Source organism: Melanostigma gelatinosum, assembly GCF_949748355.1.
Source record: "Melanostigma gelatinosum genome assembly, chromosome: 2".
NCBI classification, from domain to species: Eukaryota; Metazoa; Chordata; class Actinopteri; order Perciformes; family Zoarcidae; genus Melanostigma; species Melanostigma gelatinosum.
Window position 1 is genome coordinate 21,979,333 of NC_136635.1, and position 20,169 is coordinate 21,999,501.

General features: G+C 44.2%; 1 protein-coding gene across 2 annotated transcripts in view; it reads right to left on the reverse strand.

Annotated features, from left to right (window-relative positions):
- akap13 (A-kinase anchoring protein 13) overlaps positions 1 to 20,169 on the reverse strand; it is an 88,873-nt gene that overhangs the window by 17,729 nt on the left and 50,975 nt on the right. For both annotated transcript variants that reach the window (XM_079281785.1, XM_079281786.1), the window contains 15 exons: positions 18,155 to 18,507; positions 16,496 to 16,543; positions 13,922 to 14,099; positions 13,370 to 13,472; positions 10,328 to 10,370; positions 10,043 to 10,154; positions 7,252 to 7,411; positions 4,837 to 4,904; positions 4,653 to 4,719; positions 3,953 to 4,100; positions 3,620 to 3,732; positions 3,064 to 3,210; positions 2,292 to 2,548; positions 1,443 to 1,568; positions 850 to 967 (listed from right to left, as the gene is read on the reverse strand). In XM_079281785.1, the coding sequence (XP_079137911.1) occupies positions 850 to 967; positions 1,443 to 1,568; positions 2,292 to 2,548; positions 3,064 to 3,210; positions 3,620 to 3,732; positions 3,953 to 4,100; positions 4,653 to 4,719; positions 4,837 to 4,904; positions 7,252 to 7,411; positions 10,043 to 10,154; positions 10,328 to 10,370; positions 13,370 to 13,472; positions 13,922 to 14,099; positions 16,496 to 16,543; positions 18,155 to 18,507 (2,041 nt within the window). The remainder of the gene's footprint in view (positions 1 to 849; positions 968 to 1,442; positions 1,569 to 2,291; positions 2,549 to 3,063; positions 3,211 to 3,619; positions 3,733 to 3,952; positions 4,101 to 4,652; positions 4,720 to 4,836; positions 4,905 to 7,251; positions 7,412 to 10,042; positions 10,155 to 10,327; positions 10,371 to 13,369; positions 13,473 to 13,921; positions 14,100 to 16,495; positions 16,544 to 18,154; positions 18,508 to 20,169) is intronic.

Genomic DNA, 20,169 nt, shown 5'->3' on the forward strand with positions numbered 1-20,169 from the left:
AAGTGGAATATTTCCCTCCTGTGGTTGTTAGTACCTCAGTGCTCCTGAGCACCAAAATACTATCAGTAAATGTGAGCGTGCCGTGTTATTTCCACACATCAGCGTTGGCAGGAGAGAGTCCTCTTATAGCACCTTGGGGATTAAGGCAGAGCTCCTCCGTCCCACATAGAACTGTAAACAGGCTTTTGGGAGGGATTAGAGTGAATGTACACAGTGGGAGGCCAGCCGACGAGAGACACTTTAAATCAGATATAAATAGCGTGTGAAATATATCAGCTCCTCAAAGTACACGTTTGATCTATTATCCTAAAAAACACCCATCCAACAAAGGTCTCATTTTTCTCAAAAATATATGTGTGAGAAATTCAAATTTTCCTAGAACAAGTGACACTTTGGCGTGGGTTGTTTCCCAGTACTACGACTGAAGTAGGCTGAACTGGATGGGAAGAAGTGAAATTTAAATGTACTGAATCAAATGAAAAATGTTGAGCTCAATGCAACATTTTTCTTGGTACTTATGCTGTGATTGGCCTTATTCTGTCCGGCTTTCTGCCACTTGTTTATGGGGAAATCCTTCAGATCCAAGTATAATTAACGCAGCCCACTAGCACAGAGTTTCAAGTTGGAGAAAAACTCCTTTACCGCTTTCAAATCCCTCTTTTGCTTTCGATGGAGGGTTAGAATCTTGATGTAGTATCACAATACATTTGACCCATCTACTGACCTAACTGCTTTGTTAGCCAGGTATTATAGTCTGTGTAGTCGCCAGCATCGTCCCAATTAAAACCAACTTCCTCCTTCCCCAATCCACATTGTCATGTAAACAGTAGAGGCCAGCAGGAAGCTAACCTTTCGTGTGCTGCAGCATTCTCTGAATTAGCACCGGGTACTTTGTTATTCTCTGGGTCACCAGCAAGATGCATTCTGGGAGACCAAGCCTCCGCACAATGCTGCTACTCATCTTTTTCTGGAAAAACAAACAAGTGCTTTAGTGAAACAAGCCCACGCAACAGGTGGCTCTAAACAATCAACTGAAACTTAGAAGTAATTTGCTGTAGAACAATACAATGATATTACTGAAGAAGGTGTTTGCTGTGATTATGGAAATGACAGTTACACAACCTTAGAAGACAATGGAAGAACTAAAACACAAAACGGTCTCAAAGGTTTCGTGGCTTAAATACAAATGCTCACGGTTACGGCACTGATTGAAATGCAAAAGACTAAAAAACAAAAGAAAAGTGAGACAGAACAAGAACAAGCTTTTCACAATAAGTGTCACTCTATAGAACAGAGTTTCTGAGACATCTATTCAGCAAAAAAAACAATTGTGTCTGGAAAACCAGACTTCTACTCCAACAAATAAAGGCAACTTCTCCGAAAAGTAATACTTTTGTAGGATATATTTGCGATGAACATATGACTGGCTGAAAGAGTCTTACTTTGATAAAGGCCTTGAAGCGTTTGTCTTTGGTCAGGAGGTCCTTGTAGAAGTTCACGGCTTCGTTGTGACGGCTGCAGAATCTTCCGTAAACCCTCTTCATGCTTTCGCCGTTGCACCCTGAGAACTGGAGAAGAATTTCACAGGCATGAATACACAAAACGAATCTTGGAGAATATACAGCAGAGCAAAAAAAAAAAGGCTAAGCCAGAAAGCTAACACTGTAAGTAGTAGGGCTCTAACTTCTATTCTAAGTTTCAAAACTCTAAAGGTAAGCTGGGAGAACAACATTTAAAGAACGTGTAACTTTACATTAGAGGTGTATGTATGCATGCTGCATACTAAAACATGGCCATTAGCTAAGGATTCAACCCATTGATATTATTTTTCCCAGAGCTAAGGACTGCTACCCTTTTCAATGGTGCTGAAACCTGGAAACAAACCTATAAATTTTCCCTTCCTGCATATCTGCCTATCTGCCTGCCTGCCTGCCTGCCTGGCTGCCTGTCTATCTGTCTAAACAGGAGTTTACAGCCAAGCTGTGCGAGGCTGGATGGCTGGCTGGAACAGAGGTGCTTTGAGCTGAATGCCCAAAATGATCTTGCACAGCTGAAGCTGATGGGAATGTTATTTGTTTTACAGGTATTTGGTCATAAACCAAAATATTGGAAACACAGAAATGTCGATCGGAAGGAAAAGTTAAGGGATCACCAAAGTCATGATTGCCTGTACAATATGTCACGGCAATCCATCCAATAGTAGTTGAGATATTAAAATAAGTAAATTCATGATGCGGTATTACAATTTGGGGACCTGAACCCTCGTCACACCAGCCCCTCCGTCCTCTAACCTGGCTGACCAGGATGTCCCCTATCCTGTCAATGATGAAGCCTCCCTCCGAGCTCCCCCCCTCCAGCTGGCTCTCCCTCTTCCTCTCCAGGAGCCGGAGGAGGTGCTGCGTGTGGAGCTCCAGCAGCTCGTCCAGAGCGGGGAACAGCTTCTCCACCGTCTGCAGCTCCAGCTGCACCTCCTTCTGCAGGCCTTTGCTGTAGACCTCGGACATGATGCGCAACGTCCGGACGTGGTGCATCTCCGTCTGCATCAGCTCTGAAGAACACAGAGGGAAAGAATTACCGAAGCAGCACTCTTTATACCATTCCACATATCCGTGCCTCTGCATGATTCTACTTCGGAGGTCTTCGGGCAGTTTCGTGGCATGAATGTGTGTGTCACCGAATACCTTGTGTACATATAGAAATATGCTTTTCAGAATCCTCAAATAGATTCTAATCAAAAGCTCGAGAAATCTCAAACAATAAGTAAATCAATGAATATTTTAAACTCTGTCGTCTCAATAGACCACTGAGACTTGTAGATGCAACTAGCTGTAGACTGTATATGCTCAAGCTATTCCTATACTTAGTTAACGAGTTAAGTAATGCCATATACAGATGTTTCAAGTAATTTCCATTATTTTTGATTGAAAATAGCAGCAGTAGAGACTAAATTGCAGAAACACTTAACAGCTGCACTTTTTTAACTTCCTTATTAACATGTTCCTTCATTTCCCATGAATTTCTTAAGATCTAATTAAAAAGCGTATTCTGGTAAATCAAATGTACCATAGATGACGTCTTGTCTCTTCACCAGCTCTTTGTCCGGCTGCTGCCGGTACTGCTGCTCCGCACATAAACTCCAGGAGTCAGCTTCCAGCTCCTTGGCCTCTGCCTCAAACTCCCCCATCAGCTGGCCGTCCATCATCTCCGTCCCTGCGCCAACAACACAACTTAACTTACAGCTCAAGTAATATTTTAAGAATTTTTGAAATATTTCTTGAAAATTATAATGATGTTCTTTTTTTAAATTTTTACATCGCTCTAGTTCCTGTTTAAATTATTTCTTGACAGAATCTGGTAAGTAAAGCTACTTCGTGAACATTTGTTATATCCCGTTCCTATATGGACTGCATTTATTTTATTTTATTTATTTTTACTGTTCACTCACGCTGACAATACTGTTATGAAAATTCATTATCTTTAACAATCAGATTTTGTTTAAACTGTGTTAGTTATTCACTCAGTTAAAGACTCTTCGATCCCAACTGACCGGCAGCTGTGTTGGGTAGTCAGATCAATGGTGTGTGTGAGTGTGTGTGTGTGTGTGTGTGTGTGTGTTAACCTTCATCAGTGAGCGATTCCATGGACTCTGTGACCTGGTTGGTTCTGTTGAGGGAGTCAGTAGACTGGGAGAGATACCGCAGGCCTTTAATGGGCATGTCGTCGAACACCGGACTGAATATAGAGATAATAATAATGACAAGACAAACACAAAATTACAACCACAAACACCCAACGAGCTGATTGAACACATGTGGTGCACTTCAGATGCAGTGGTCAAATAAAATGTCAACAAATCCAAAACAGAAACGTTTTGTTTCATTTCAAGAGAAATGTGATTGTCCGAGAGCCCTCGCATCATTGCATACACCGACAAACACACACAGCAGCTCACCCAGCGATGTTGCTTATGGAGAGACTCTTGGAGAGGTTGTTGCCATGGAAAGCCATGATGCTGGTGTGTCTTCGTGATGGGACCATCAGGAAAGAATGGTCTTCAGGGGACAAGATGGCAGACCAGGGGCGCTCCCTTGTCCCACCAGCTGGACCAGAGACAGATACATTACAGGAGATGAATACTGTACTCATCACTGTGCACTACACCGGGCGACAATGAACGTTAAGTCTATGCACAAGTGCCTTCCACCTGCATTCTCTCTAATGTCTAATGACTCCTCTGGTTGCAAAAATAACTCAGATTGATTCGAAGTCTTTGAGGAAATGAGCTCTAGTTTGCCTTCAGAGAATTGGTTTGGGCCTTTGAGGATCCTGTAATCATTTAACTGATCTAAAACAAGAAGACTTACACTAAATCTGGAGGTACTGGTGGTGTTGCATGACAGTGGCAATGTTTCTAGATGTATCTCCAAAAACTAGTGATTTTGACTGATTCCCTTGATGTTACAACAGCCCTTAAACTTGTTGTGAGTGAACAAGAAGTAGAAATGGAGTGCAGAAACTTGGTTTCGTTAAGTTATCTGCAAATGATTGCCAAAAAAAACACGTAAGGTAAAAACATCTTTAATCAATTTTGGGATCAAATCTGCAGATGAGAACAGCAATGAAGACATGAAAGAGTTTGGCTTGACACTCACATTTGTTCCTCATCGTGACTGTAGGAAAAGTGCTTGAATCTGCTGCTGCAAACTTCTGTTTGGGCAACTGGTTAGAAAAAAAACAGAGCGCAAAAGCACAAGCGAGGAGTTCAAATCAATATCGGCTGCAGGACAGCAGAATACTACGGAATCTGTGGTGGAGTTACTCTCGGGGAACTTTTACCTTCATCTTCACCTTGGCACAAACGCGCAGGCTGTCCCTGCAGCTCTTGTGGACGGAGGCATTACAGTCTGGAAAGAAAAAAAAGCATCAGAACGCTCAGTGAGTGCTATGAGCACGGTGGTGGGGGTGTCGAGGGTGCGTGGAAAAGGTGGGGGCTAGAAATTCTGACTGGTTTTTCATAGCCGGCCAGGAAACTCCACCAGCCCACTAATGAAAGCCAGACTGGAACAGAGCATGTGATGCAATCGAGGGGTAATACTGCTCGTGGCGAGGGAAAAAAAAAAAGGAGGGAGATCGGCTGAGGAATGACACACACACACACACACATTAACATTGCATGGGAAAACTTCAATTATATAAACATTCCAAAATCACCATTTAGAAACAAAGGTCATCACTTCAGATCGCTAAAATAAGATCTTCACTGTAATTTGATCCCCTTGAGTCAATGACAGACTTTAATTCCCCAGTACCATACTTTTTTTTTTGAATTCCATACTTTGAAAGCATATCTTACGAGCTCATTTGGAAACAGAGATCGATCAAGAACAGAGGGAGGAACGACCACCTCTGGTTGTGTCAAGATCTAGCTTCAAAACTAGTTTCCACTAACTTTCATGTGTTCGTGTTTCCAACAGATGAAAGTGGTTTAACCTTCACCCTGCCAACATGTTTCACACTAGAGGACAACCGACTGTAAGAAACAACCATCACACCAAAAAATATGAACTTCTTCAACATTATTAGACATGTGGCTAATGTCATCTAAAGAAAAAAAACAACTAGATAATAGACAAAAAGATAATTGTTACTTGAGCAAAGTAAGAGTTGATTTACATGTCGTACAAAACAAAAATAGACTGAACACTTGAGGAAATGTGTGTCGGCTGCAACTGTGTCTGTCTCAATCAAAATGACTGACAGCGTGCTCCTACCCCCCTTGACAGTGTGTGATATTTGATCTATTAGAACAGCAGAGGCTGCAATTTAGGCGCTAAGTCAACAAGAAAAGAAAGTAAGCAACACTTTCAGGTTTACTTCCACCTATCACCTGAGAAGTGTTTACACTTGTGTTCCTGCAAAAAGACATGTGTCTAAAAGTATCCGCCGAGTAGATTATGTGATAAATATCTAATTATGACCCGCACGGTAAAACCAGCTTAAATTCCTGCTGTGTGTTTCTCCTCTTAAATACGTTTATTGGGTATTTTACTGCTTTTTGTGGCCGTCTTAACCAATTCCAGCTAATCTCAGACAAAGGTTAACTGTCTGTTGAATGGACACCAGCCAGACATCTGCGAATACAAAACCTCCCGAAAACACCCTCAGAACCGTCTGTGGCTCCAACAATCCGAACCAGACCAACTGAATACAACAAGAGCTGTGTTTGCCCATCTGAGGTATCTGAGGCAGATTGTGACCATTGAGAGGATCCGCTGTGATCCACCGCAGAGCGAGTTTCTCCTTTTTAGGCTTTTTCTGTTGTTTAAGGGTTGCGCCAAAGGCTTGTGCAATAAACTACATCCTCTTTAGGGCTGCTGCTGCTGTTTCAGTGGAAAACAATGTCTGTACTGAAAGCCAGACTGGGTGACATTAGAAGTAGCCCTCTGGAGAGGTTCACTTCTTCAAACAAATCATGAAGCTGGCTCAGCCAAGTTAGAGTGATTCAGACTTTCAGTTTTGCTGTATTTGTGTTTTCAGATGCAGCAGATTCAACAATGTTGATACAATAACCTTTACACGTCATTCATTCATTGTCTGCGGCCATTACTTATGTTGTTATCATCTGCATACAGTTTACATGGACATTTTGTTTTTGCTCTAACTTAGTGACTAAACTTGGCTTTTACTGACCCTCCTATTGTGGCAATGGAACTATGTAAGGACCGCTGCCCGGTGTTAACTGTTGTGTAGGTAACATATTGTGTATATTGTGTCTTTGTTAAAGTATTGTGTATGTCTCGGTTTCTCTTTTGCAGAGCAATTAAGTTCATCCTATACGATCCTAAAAGTTGTTTTTGCCCGTTTAAACTCTTCAATGACATTATGTGGATATATCTATAAATGATATGATCCACAAGTACTGACTAAGCTTTTACAGTAAATTGATGTGCCCTGCCGCGTAGCACGATTCATGCCTGACGATGTAGGTGCACAAGGGACTTTTCATCCTCCTTACAGTATATTCAGTGTTGTGTGTTCTCAGCAGTGCAGAGAGCTTAGGTCCTAGGTTTCCAAATTCAAAAATGAATCTGCAACCAGATAAATCCTTCGAATTATGGATCACAACACTTTACAGGCTTTAATCAGACTTAAAGCAGCAGGAGTCCTGATCCGTCGCAGACGATGAAAGAACACAAACTGGGACGATAGAAAACTGAAGAAAAAAAGAGAAACACAGACAAAGGGACTCACGCGTGCACTGGAACGCCTCCTTGCCGTTGAAAGCCTTATTGCAGTGGAAGCAGTGGGCTGCCTGGCCCGAGCCGACAGGTGTGAATAGATGGCCGTTGATCGCCTTCTTGTCCTTCTCCTTGACCTCCTTGTCCTTCTCCCTTTTATCGCGGTCTTTTTCCTGCACAGGTGGAAGCGTCAGGGTTTAGAAGACAACCACACCAGGAGAGGACGGTAATTACTTTACCTTTTATTCCAGCCGATTAGATGTTGAGAAAAAACAACAACAACAAAGACTGTGCTGAGTTACCTGTAGAGTGACAAACGACACTGACAGAATGTCTGACGTTTGGCCAGTTGCTCGTGTTGACTTCCAATCTGAATCCAGCAGAGCAACATTATTACCCTGATGTACGACACAGCAGGGGGGCTTTGCATATTAAGTGATGCATTATTTATGCTGACAACAAATTGTCTCATTAGGAGACTATTTTAAATGCAGTGCGTCTTTGTTTCAGGGAGTCTTTGCTTTTTTTAAATGAAAACAATTGTATGTTCAAACACATAATTTGATGTGTTTTTCAGAAGGATTACTGGTAGGGGTTGATAACACGGGAGATGATGCTAAGCAGTACATAGCGACTGTGATAAACACTTACCAACTACAGACATGTTTTTAATATAATAATATTCCATATTGTGTTGTTTACTCAGCTACTGTGAAGCTCTTATTCAAACCAACAGGGAGGACTGCAGTGTGCTGAAATTCTGCGAGATGCGCGACTGCTGACGGAGACACGCTGTCTGGGAATGAAATCTTTGACCTTTCCATAACGGGGCGGTCTCTCTGCTGCCTCCGCGCTAATGGACGAGGTCATCCTCGGCTTTTGGTCATCTCTGTACACTGAGCTGAAGCACAATCCCCATAAAGCGATGGCGAGACGAACAGAGCTCTTATTCTCTTGGACTTGCATCACAGAGCCTCCGCCCAAACCCAGAGGAAATGGGGGTGGGGGGGGGGGGGGAAGTGGAGTTTCCAGCTCGTTTTAATGGCCGGGCCCTGGGCCTCTCGGTTCGAGGGGACCACAAAGCTCCGACACACTGGAGCTCTTTTTTTTCTTCTTTTTTTCAGCCGCTTCAATACGGCGTACGGCTGACTGGAACACACACACGCATGCATGTTGTATTACAACACTGCGTTCATTGTCACTTCCTGCAACAGCTGTCTAACCGCAGTGAAACACATCGACAAACTTCCGTAGAACATTACGCACCACAGTAACTTTTCTAAGAATCTCTTTTTTAAAAGACACTCGATGGTATCTTGAAAAAAACAATGCAAAAACAGTTCAACTTATTTAAGCAAAGTTCTTTTGGTTGCAAGCGTTCACAACAGGAGTAGTGATCACGTCTAAAGCACAGATTCAAACAAAAAGACGTGTGAGAGAAACATACTGTAACGGGCAATGACTTCACTGGAAAAAGACATCAGCCCCAGAAGGGATCACCGGGGGGGCATGATACTGTGACAGACTCTTTCACGACAATTTTGACTGGGGGCGAAAGAAAAAAGAGCACTCTCTTAGCCTACCTCCAGCCAACCTTTCCATCTCCTTGAGAAGCCATGGCTCCCCGTGAATCTCCTGCATAACATCACTGGCTGCGGCTGAAGCTACTCGCAGCACTGAGGCTTCATCAGGGAAAGCTGCAATGAGGAAGTGACCGGCTCGCTACAGGAGGTGCTATTTCTGCAACGACCCTTGCATCTGGTACAGACGCTATAACGTCCCAGGTTGCTGAGGTTGCAGTTTTTCGGTTGTCACCGACAATAAACATACAGCATTTCACGGACGCAATCCAATGACCGGGTGCTAATTTGAGCATCAAAGCTTCGCTAATAGTCTTGGAGTCTCCAAAAACCACGGCCAAGAATTTTGACCGTTGACAGGTTCTGGCGATGATCTCCTTCAGAGTCCTGTCCCTTTAAAAGCAAAGCGGGGACTGAGGTTAGAGATGAGATTGTACAACCACAGCCAACCCCATCTTCCTGTTTTACTTCCTGTTCACCCCTCTGTGTCTCTCTGCAAGGGCTGCACAATGACAGACTGCAAACAAAAGCTGAAGTTACTCTAAATAGTTGTTATTTCCCCAAATGGGACTCATTATCAGTGTAATTTTAAACTTGACATATTGACTATTCTTTTTGCAAACTGGATGAGCGGATGTCAACATACAGTATGTCACACCTGCCATTTTGTGTGACTTTGAGTTTCATGATTTCTGAGTTGCACGACGATGACTTTCAAGTCATGTAGAGAGGAGGAGGTGTTCTGTCTCTAAAAGTATTTTACCTGTTTTGTATCAGGACTTTCATTGCTCAAAATTAAATAAGAAATGTTCTCACTGGAAAAAGATCTTTGGCCGTTAAATAACTTGCTCAGTGCAGGAAAAAAGAGATGACTTTGACCACATCTTTTACACCAGAGAGTCACGTCTGGGACAAAGAAAATGTTGCGGGCTAAGATACAAAATGTTCTGGGGGGAATCTGAAACGAGACACCGACTTGCCCTGAAGCAAGACACGAAAAAAACAAAAAAAAACTGTTGGACTGGAGCTGTTCACAGGCCAGCAGAAGGAGATGCACAGCTCTTAGTGCGAGTGTGTGCAAACATATAAACGGTGAGCGGCGGGAGGCTGAAAAGCAGCGTGCTGCTCAGTCATCCTCGCTTGAGGGAATACACGTTTAAAGAAGGAGGAGAAGCCTGTGAAGGGAGGCCGAAACAGTAGAGTTGAATACCCATGCTCCCTCACCCTGGTCTTTTTGTACATCTTGTTCTTGAGGTAGCTGAATGTCCGGCTGACTTTCGTCACGCTCTTTCCTTCGGTGTCGCTCCGCAGAGGGCCCGGCTCCTCCTCTGATATACTGTCACACACACACACACACACACACACACACACTCACTTTATCCTCAAAGAGCTGCATTCACAAGGTTTACCTGTTAACGCATTCCTAACATGGTTCTTCAAAGCATTGTGAAGCTTTAAAAGCCTTAGGAAGTATTTTCTGGTAACGTGTATGTGCAGAGTTGGACTCACCTGTACGCTAGTGACCCAGAGGCGCTGGAAATCGACCTCATTCCTAGAAAAAAAAACAGAGAGGACGTCAGACGTCAGACTTCTTCTGTTCTGTTTTAAACACGTGACTTCAGGGATTGTGTATTGGGCTCTAAGTGTTGACAAAACACGGGTGACCCACAACTCATTACTGTTCCTGAAGGCATCCTGTGACACACACACACAAACACACACACACACACACACGCACACACGCACACGCACACACACACACGCACACACACACGCACACACACACGCGCGCACACACACACACACACACACACACACACACACACAGCACTGAGGCTGCTGCTGCCCTGTTAACCTGCTGCTCACATCACACCAGAGGGTTGTTAGTTCCAGTCCTGGCTGCAAGTCCTTCAGTAGCTACCTTTAATGTCCTTGAGCAAGGTATTTAAAATGTAAGCTACTTCGTTGGAAGCTGTGGAGAAAGCCAGAAAACAAATGAACTCTGGCACGGATGAAGGGAGCCAGCGCTGAGGCCAGGAGCTGAAGCTGAAGTGCTGCCTTTTGATCCAGGGCCATTAATGGCTGCTAGATACTGGCAAATTGAGTTTTGTCTGTGCCTTACATCACACAAAGCCATGATGGTTGTAGCTGGCTTGTTTTACCCAGACACCACCCAGGCTGTCATCTGTCAAACTTGGATTTCCGGACTGATTTCTTATCTGATAGCACGTAGAATTACCGCACATTAATTACTGACACATCGTCACTAAAATCGACTGAACGGCCACAGCTATCGTCGGCCCGGAGGCATAAATAATGCAATTAAAGCATATTCCGCACACACAGCCTTTGCTAAATAATCACCACAGAGCCTCTACTTATCTGCTGTGAGTTAAACGTAGGCGTGCATCTCTTCTAGGGGACCAACATTGCTTCCTTCTTGACAAATCATTTCTCCCCCAATATTCTGAAGAGCATGCAAGTATGCAAAGCATTGCATGCTCTGCATCAGAAAAGTCAAACCTAAAGCAGGATAACGAGGGCAAAGCTTCGTCCTGAAGGAGACAGAGAACACTAATGGGAAAACCTCACAGATAAGAAAAAGGGAATGCTCAGTGTCTTTTAACTAAAGTTGACAGGCACACATTTATCCGGAGGGCACTTCACCTGCAGTGTTTGTGATTACTACTTGTCCTCTTTCTCTGGTGATTGCGTTTCGTTCTTTGCAAAGAGACAAAACAAGGACTGATATAAGTAAAGGTCAGCTAAATCCTGGGCCGAGGAGGGGACAGGAGAAGCCCGGGTTTCATTCAATGTCGTCAACAGGTATTATTATTTTGATTGTAATTGCATATTCACACTGCAAACGGCCTAATGGCAACAGTAAGTAGTAGGTTCCTCCAAAAAAGTGTGTTGCAGCTGAACTTTGGGGCCCTTTTAGTTGTGCTGAGGGTTAAGTGCATTTATTTGAAACTGCATTTTGTAATTAAGTTTATAAATCAGTGTTTTTGTGTGATCAGACACAACTTTTTGCTGTAATGGCACTCTTGACTCTGGATTAGAGTCCTTTGAGGGAGATCTAGGGCTCTAACAACAACTACTGTTTCTGACGTCACAGCTACTTTCTAGTGCACTTTACAGCGCATTACTTACTCAAGTTATCCTCATCATCGCTAGATGAGGAGTCCCCATAAAGGTACTGAGACTTAGATTTGGTGAGGATGGGGGAAAGGCTGAAAGAGAAGGAAATTCGCCTCTTACGTCTTAGGTGTCCCACTGCTGGGGGGGAGGGCAGGAAGGAAAGAACCACAGCAGCAGCTTATTAACATTTTATGAATTAGAACTCCATAATAACAGAGAGGATGGGGGATAGGAGGTAGTAATGTCAAGATAAAGAGAAACTGCAGGAATGAGTCCTAAAACCCGGAAATGAGTCAGCATCTTTGCACGTCATGTTCCCTCGTCTTTAAGTCGATGGGGGTTTTGAATGGGCTTTTGATTATTGCCAGAAATAAGGTCTGTGGTTAACACAGAAAAATAGATTTCAATGTTTTATTCTATGACATAAAATACGCTTTTAGAATTTTGAAGCTCATACGTGTCTTAAAAAAGAGGATTGCTAACAAGTGGCAAAATGAGACTACAAAACGTCACCACGTCAACAGTTAGCTTAGTGGTGGTGACGAGAAGTTATGCGACAGTAGTGTGGTTTGTTTATAGCTCATTGTTAGCTTTCTACTGCTGGTGACCGCATTTGCGCTTCAAATATCATAACAGTGCTGTTCATTCGTGGAGATTATCTTGCTGAACAAAATATTGTTAGTATCATAAACTCCGCGACAGAGATTATCTTCTGCAATAATCCAAAATCCAATGCAAAAATGTCGAGGGAACGAGTGCGATGCTAATTTGAGTTGAACAACAAAAATACGTCATCCCTGCAGCGCTCACAGAGGTGCTTCCACTTAGTCTGACGAATTCGACCTCGGCTCAGTTTGAAGGTGGGAAGAGCTGTGCTACAGCTGCATCACCAATGACAAAGGTGCAACCTCTCCCACCCTAACAGGTGCAACGAAAGCTGCATAGGTTATAAATAATTGAGACAGTGACTACCCTTTAATTGTGTTTATCCAGCAAACTCCTGAACTTCCTCTCCTCGCCTACCTTGATGATTTCCATCTACACATCTAGCTTTTTCTCCGTCATTGATTCAAGAATGAAAACATGATGAAATCTACATTTTGTGTTATTTTTCATTACATTTCTCAGTACACCATAAACAAGCTGTGCTCCTTCTGCACACTAAGGGCCTTCTGCACTTAGAAATACAAGCATATGAGGTTCACTTTGAAATCCAGACTCTTAGATATTCACCACTTTATTGACTCATTTAGCATTCCCACTTTTAATATATCATGAGTTAATGCAGTATAATGGAAAGGGGATTTCTTGATGAAGAGGTCGAAGTACTGGCCGTGATCTGGATCTGTAATCGTGATGTGATCGCTGAGGGTAAAAGAGAGATAAGCAGCCTCACGACTTGTCACTCACCATCAATGTCTCTCTGGCTGATGGCGAGCATGGATACAGACTTGGTGAGGGGCAGGGTCATGGGAGGACAGCTGTGTCGCAGAGGCCGACACCGCCTTGATTTCTGGGGCGAGAGACACAAGCTTGAGTGAAACAGTGCATGACCATGTAAAAGAGAAATAATAATAAAGGACACTAAACCAGGCAGAGATAACGTGGAACAAAACATTACCAGTCACTGAACTGGAAACAGGAACGATAAGCTGAAAGGCGGAACTACACAAACGGTTTGCGAAGTTTTGTTCACAATTTGTTTTAAATTCAGCAATGAGAGCAAGGAGACGGCCCCCCGAGGAAAGCAATGTTTATTAATTCTTGCTAATCCCCAAACTGCCAAAGTTTCCCAGACTGTTTATCTGCAAGCTTTTTGCAAATCCATTTTTCCTCTCATGTGTAGTAGGCTGAGGATGTTTTTAAGGATCCCTTTGGGGCCAACTGCGTGACAGTATGAAGATATGACATCTAAAGGACAAATGTGATGAAGTGTGTGTGTGTGTGTGTGTGTTAGCTGACCAGGTCATGCATTCTGCCATGCTGCCCCAGCTCCTCCCGCTCCTCTGTCAGAGACACCAGGGAGCCCCTGTCATCGCTGTCATGCCGGGGCATCCTTGAAGGCTCCAGGATTCGGGGCCCCTGAGCGGTGGGGCTCCTCGGCTCCTCCTGGGCTCTGCTGAGCCCCTCCAGGCTGTAACTATATGGACAAAAGAGAAAGCAGAGGTGAGCTCAGAGAAGGAGGGACGACTGTACCGTACACACGCACATTTCGCTCGTCTCGCTTTTCTGGTTACGCTCAGCTACTGCCGCAACAAACACACACGGACGTGCACACATGCACCGCCTGTTGACAGACACACGCGGAGCCGGTCCTGCACAGTGTTTAGCCCGCTGAGGTATCACCGGGCTCCGGAGAAGATTTACAGCCGAAGCGGCGGGAAAATGTCTCCCGACATCGGCGTCGGCATAGAGAGCTCTGCAGCTGGGATTTACAAACCCAATTACATCGATCTACGAGTGGAAATAAGAGGCCTTGAAAAGAATGCAATACAATGATTACGGAGAGGAAAACTACAGCTACATTTCAGGTTGAGCTATATGTGACTGCACGCGGCTCTATCCGCTTCAGGACCGACTCTGTGATGGTTAAGGCTCCGGCGGTAAATCTCTCTTATCTCTTGGGTCTGTGAGGCACTCCATTATCCAGCAAATCATCAGTCCGACACATTCAGACATCTCTAACCTGAACTGGACCAAAATAATCATGACTCTGTGATTATCGGTGATCAGCGTAGAGCGGCACTCACCTAATCTTCAGGGCTGTGAATGTAAATGACTATATTATACGACATATCCTGCCAGTATCAGCACACACTAACCTACAGAGCCGCAAGGTCCTCGGTACTGGAACATGAATAACAGCAGCCGCTGTTGCAGCTCTCCGCTGTAGGAAGCTACTGACTGGGCAGGGCATTTAAACACTCACAAAACCACATGCACACATGCCCACAAAAACGGCAAATGCAAATAAAGCAGCATGTAAACACACCCTATTCAAAGAAGGGCATGTCGGGTAAAAACTAATTTTAAAAAAAGGGAACACACGCACACAAACACACTGTACCTGAGGGAACTAACTACTGCCACGCTGTGGCTGTGGGGGGCATCAGGAGGGCACCGGCTGAGGTGTGAGTGTGAGGTGGAGGGGTTAGTTAGGATAATCAAGAGGAGTGATGGGAAGCAAGTATGGCAGATAATGTTCTGGGACCGACGTGAACTACTGCTCCAAGTATGACTTCACACTGGCAAGTATAAACACTGTAAAAAAGGAATCAAGTTCATTTCCTGTGGCAGTGTTGTGGTAACATCTTCAGCAGACAGGAAATAAACTTGAACTTAAGCCGTTTCCCAGAACTGCGATGCTGTCAGCTTATAGTTAACCACTGCAGCGGCAGCCACTGCTTTCTCCGGTGTGGAAGATGTGGCCCGACGGTTAAAGCAGTGGTCTCTGACCATAAGAGCCATGTCTAAATTACAGCCTTACAGATACAGAGGTGGCGTGCTGACATTATTGGCTATTATCAACTAATCAAAGATATAGCTGTATCAGCATATATACAAGACGATACAGAATGTTTTAGGCCATTTAGAAACCGTCTCTCCGCCACAGAGCACTGACAATAATACTACAGGAATGACTTAATGGCCTTAATGTCCATCTACTGCTCTACTCTCTCCCATTGGCTCATTATAGAACCACTGGCATAGATTACAGTGAAAACATCAATGTTGTTTATACAATAATACTCATACTGGTCTCGAACTTCTCCAGGGCTTTACTGAAGTCATGCCGCGAACTCCTGAAACCTATCGAGCTTTTCCCCCCATCATTATTCAAGAGCGATGCCTTTCAATTTGAGAGCATTTGAATTTGTATCATTTCATTGGTCGAAACTTCCCCCCGGCATTCTATTGGTTGTGGAATCGTGACGGGGGTTATAGCAGGAAAATTCCATGCGCAGAGGAGAAATCTCAGTGCAGACGTTTCAGGAGTAGTGCGAGAACAGGGTTTTGAGGGGAAGCATCACAAAAACTGAACGTGAAATCAATGAGTCATGCTCTCAAATTGAAGGACCACCCTCCTGAATGAATAGAGCGGAAGGGAAACCTGAAAGCTTTAGGTCCCATCCCAACGGTCTGCATTACACTTGTGGCCGCTATCATCAACCCTAACTGAAGACGCCTCTACAGCCTTCATGTAACGCCTCTACAGCCTTCACCAGTACAGTCCTCTGACCCTCCAGACCTAAACTCCCCTCTTTCTGTGTAGCTGCGTGTTACTACCACTGCAATACAAAACACCGGTCAGTCTCAACCTCCTCTTTGCTACAGCATTTCTTTCTCATTCAGACGGGTGAAAAGAACATTTTTAAGCTCAGTTGCCTGCGGTGATGGAGCACAATGCAGCAGTAGTTCAGCCAGCATTCATAAAAAAAAAATGGGGGCGATCCTACATAAATGTGTCAATGCGTGTCACCTAGAAACAAGTCAATCTTAAGATCACATGAGCTGATGAATGGGATTTATTGGTACCTTCTCCTGTGGAAGGTCGGCTTCCTCTCACCAGGGCTACGGACGGAGCTGGAGGTGATGGATGAGAAAGAGAGACGGGGGAGTGGTGCATGATGGGTGAGATGGCGGGATGGCAGGTCAAAAAGAACATAATGAATGGCTGAATGAACTACTTGCTGATGGAACCATCATCTTTTTAGTAGGTTGGATATCTATGGGCGCTAGCGTGTGTGTATGAAGGTCTGAGGCACAGGCCGGTCGTGTTGGAGGAGTGATGTCAATGGCATTTCTTCGGAATAAATTACCTTAAAGGAATACTAATAATATCTGTCTATGAAATATGACCAGGAGAGGGTTAGCTTAGCTTAGCACAAAAACTGGAAACACAAAGGGGAAACAGCCTGGCTCTGTCCTTAAGCTACAAAAATCTACCCACCAGCACATCCAAAGGTCGCTCATAAAAAGAAATAAAGAAAAAAGAAAAGGTTTAAAACTGACACATAGCTGTTTTACGGGGGGGTTTATGTGCCAAATTATTCCTTGGCCGGGAGCAAGCGGCCAAGAAACATAATCCCATTAAAAACCCCAGTAAAAAAAACACTTAAATAAAAGAATTGTCATTTTTACACTTTTTGTACAACTTCACGAGAAACAACAAGGCATAACATATTTTCTGGTGAGCTTTTGAGGTGTTTCCCTGTGTTTCCACTCTTAATGCGAACGTAAGCTGTTGGCTGTTGCTTGATCTTTATCAGACAGACGCCATCAGCAAGTATTTCCAAAAAATTCAAACTATTCCTTTATAATGTGACTAAAAGAGTAGAAGTGGAAAAATCAAGCAGGAAGTGGTTCTAACATGTGTTACTCTAACTAATTGCTGAGTTGTTGCAGTGTTTTTTCTCTCACTGAGACAAGATATGTTTCGAGTCACAGAAATGTCAGTACAGACCGTGTGCTTAACGCAGCATGCACGTTTAGCCGCAGTAAGAGCCTTTCTCTCACAGTTAACATGCTTCTCATGTGCTCCGGGTACCCCGTGGTCATCTATAAAGGGCACCTGCGGTCTAAAGAAATATGGTTCTTTCTGTCATTACACCATAAAGAAAGAATACAGAACGCTTGGTGGTAGCGGCTGCTTGTGCCCAGCCTGGGTGTTGTATAAATAGCAACTGATAAAATTCTAAAGCAGTTTTCACTCCAACATTGCGGCACAGGCCTTTTAAAGCCTGGTGACTACTCTGTCTGTAGACAGCCCATGACAGGCTGCCGCTCTAGCACCGAAGACAGGAAGGTCCCGATGTTAATGAGTTCTCAATAAGTGTTCTTCGAGTGTGAAGTCGTATGTGTCGAGGGTTTACATCTGTGCATGTTGCTGCGAGTGTGTGTGTCTCTGAGTCTTTGTGTGTATGCTTCTTGCGTGCGTACAACACCAGACAAATGGCAACACAGCTGCTCGCAGCAGGAGGAGGAAACACTCAACATGGCACAGAGGGAGTGACACCGACCAGCTCTAATGACACTGACATGTGCACACATCAGGTCTACTGACATCTACTGGTTAACACCAGGCTAACACCGGCAGACCGTGTTCGAGGTCAAGGGAGTAACATTCCTGTTTCTCCATCAGTTCAACTCCAGTTGAAGAATCAAATATGATCAGGCCCGCTTTCCCCGTCTCACCTCCTCTGGTTCATGTCTGCGTCTCCTCTGTTGTTCTTTCCGGGACCCCAGCTGTGGCGGCGAAATGGCGACAGGGAGCGGATGCTGTTCCGGAGGATACTGGAGCGCCGCGGCACCTCCGTCACTCTGTCTTTGGCTTCTTCTTCAGCTTCCCCAGCTCCTCCACCACCACCACCACTGTCCAGTCCTGCAGCGATCGGAGCCCGAGCCTCCTCTGGGCTCCAGCTGCATTCCAGGCCCTGGCTGCCCTCGGGACTGGAGCTGGACGGGCCGACGCTGGCGGCGTCGTCTGTGGAGGAACAGGAGACGGAGACCTCGCTGGCGCTGTCTCCTCCTGTCACTGGTTCATCATTCTGCAGGCATTCAAGAAATATCAATATACATATTATTATCATTGAAAAGCTTAATTGCCCAGCATTATGTGACACGTCCCAGTCGAGGAGCAAACCGTTAACCCTGCGGTTACCAGACAACCCTCTTAACCCAGTGAGCCACGGTCGACCCCCATAGAGCAGAGCAGAACAAACAAGACAGAATGAAATGGGATGGAATGCACATAACTGACTAGAATAGAACACAATAGAAGTGAATAGAATAGAATAGAAAATAATTTAAAACAAATAGGACAGAATGAAACAGAACAGAAAGGGATGAAATATAACAAAATAGAATGCAGTTGACCAGGAGAGAATAAAACAGATCTGAACAGAATGGAATAGAGTAGAATAGAACAGAATACAATAGAACAGAACTGAATCAAATATAGCAGAATACAATAGAATAGAGCAGCATAAAATACAGTAGGATAGAACAGAACAGATGTCCGTCAAATGATTGCAATTAGCGAGCAGATCACTTTGTATATTTATCAGCATTTCTTCACTGAAGCATGTGATACACTGAGAACATGCTGGAGAGCTCGTTACTCCACAGGAATGGAGTGTAATGAGGACCAAATGGCAAAGCTTAGGGATAATGAGCCAGAGACACTTTATAGCAACACTGACGTTAAAACAAACGCCAATAAATGACGGCAACCTTGTAAAAACATACCTTCCACAGGGAGAATATATATAGATATATATATATATATATATTTATTTATGTTTCTTCTTAGGTAAGACAATTAACGATGTGACTGTAATATAAGCCATAAAAAATGGCGTGAAAACAAATGGTATACTCTTATAACTCTTCAGCCTGGGTCTGATGGGAAAGAGCTCCTGCGTGAAAACAAACACACACACACACACACACACACACACACACACACACAGGTATGGGATGGTTCATTTAAGAGCTAATTTGTTGTAGGTGTGAGCTTTAACTGGGCCTATTGTGCTGCCAGCTGCAGCGAGCGAGCCGAGCATAGAGCCGCTTCTGTTGGAGAGCTGGGAATGAAAGATCCGCTTCATGCTGGGGACACGACTTCCTGTGGGAGCGAGAGGGCGTGTGTGTGTGTGTGTGTGTGTGTGTGTATGTGTGTGTGTGTGTGTACATTCAGGGGCATGTGACTGCAGCGTATATTTGTGAGTCACAGGACTCACAGCTCTAGAGTTTAAAAAACAGATTCATGGGTTTTAAATTTTATTTCATGTTTTAGGCTCATAGATGATGCTCGTATCCTTACAGTTAGTGAGCATGGAAAAGATACGCTGTCTTGCTCAAGGGCACGTGACGGATGCTCAGCTGACGTATTACCGGAATCGATAGAGATGCTTAGGGTTATGAAACAGGCATTGTGTCATTGTGTCTAAGAGAATTTCCCTTCAGAGTGCAGAGAGGACATGAATCCTCTCTCACTGAAGCTGGGTTAAGCTGCTGAGGTCCTAACCCTCAGCATCAAACTACCAGGCAGCCGATGTTCTCTGCGCTGATTCCCCCCCATTGTTGTCTACAACAAAAGGGACATTCAGAAAAACTGAGACACGTATTTCAACGTGAACCAAAAGGCCGCCTGGCATCAAACAGACCGAGTGACAGCAGGGACCACGGCTTGCACTTCCCCAGCAGCG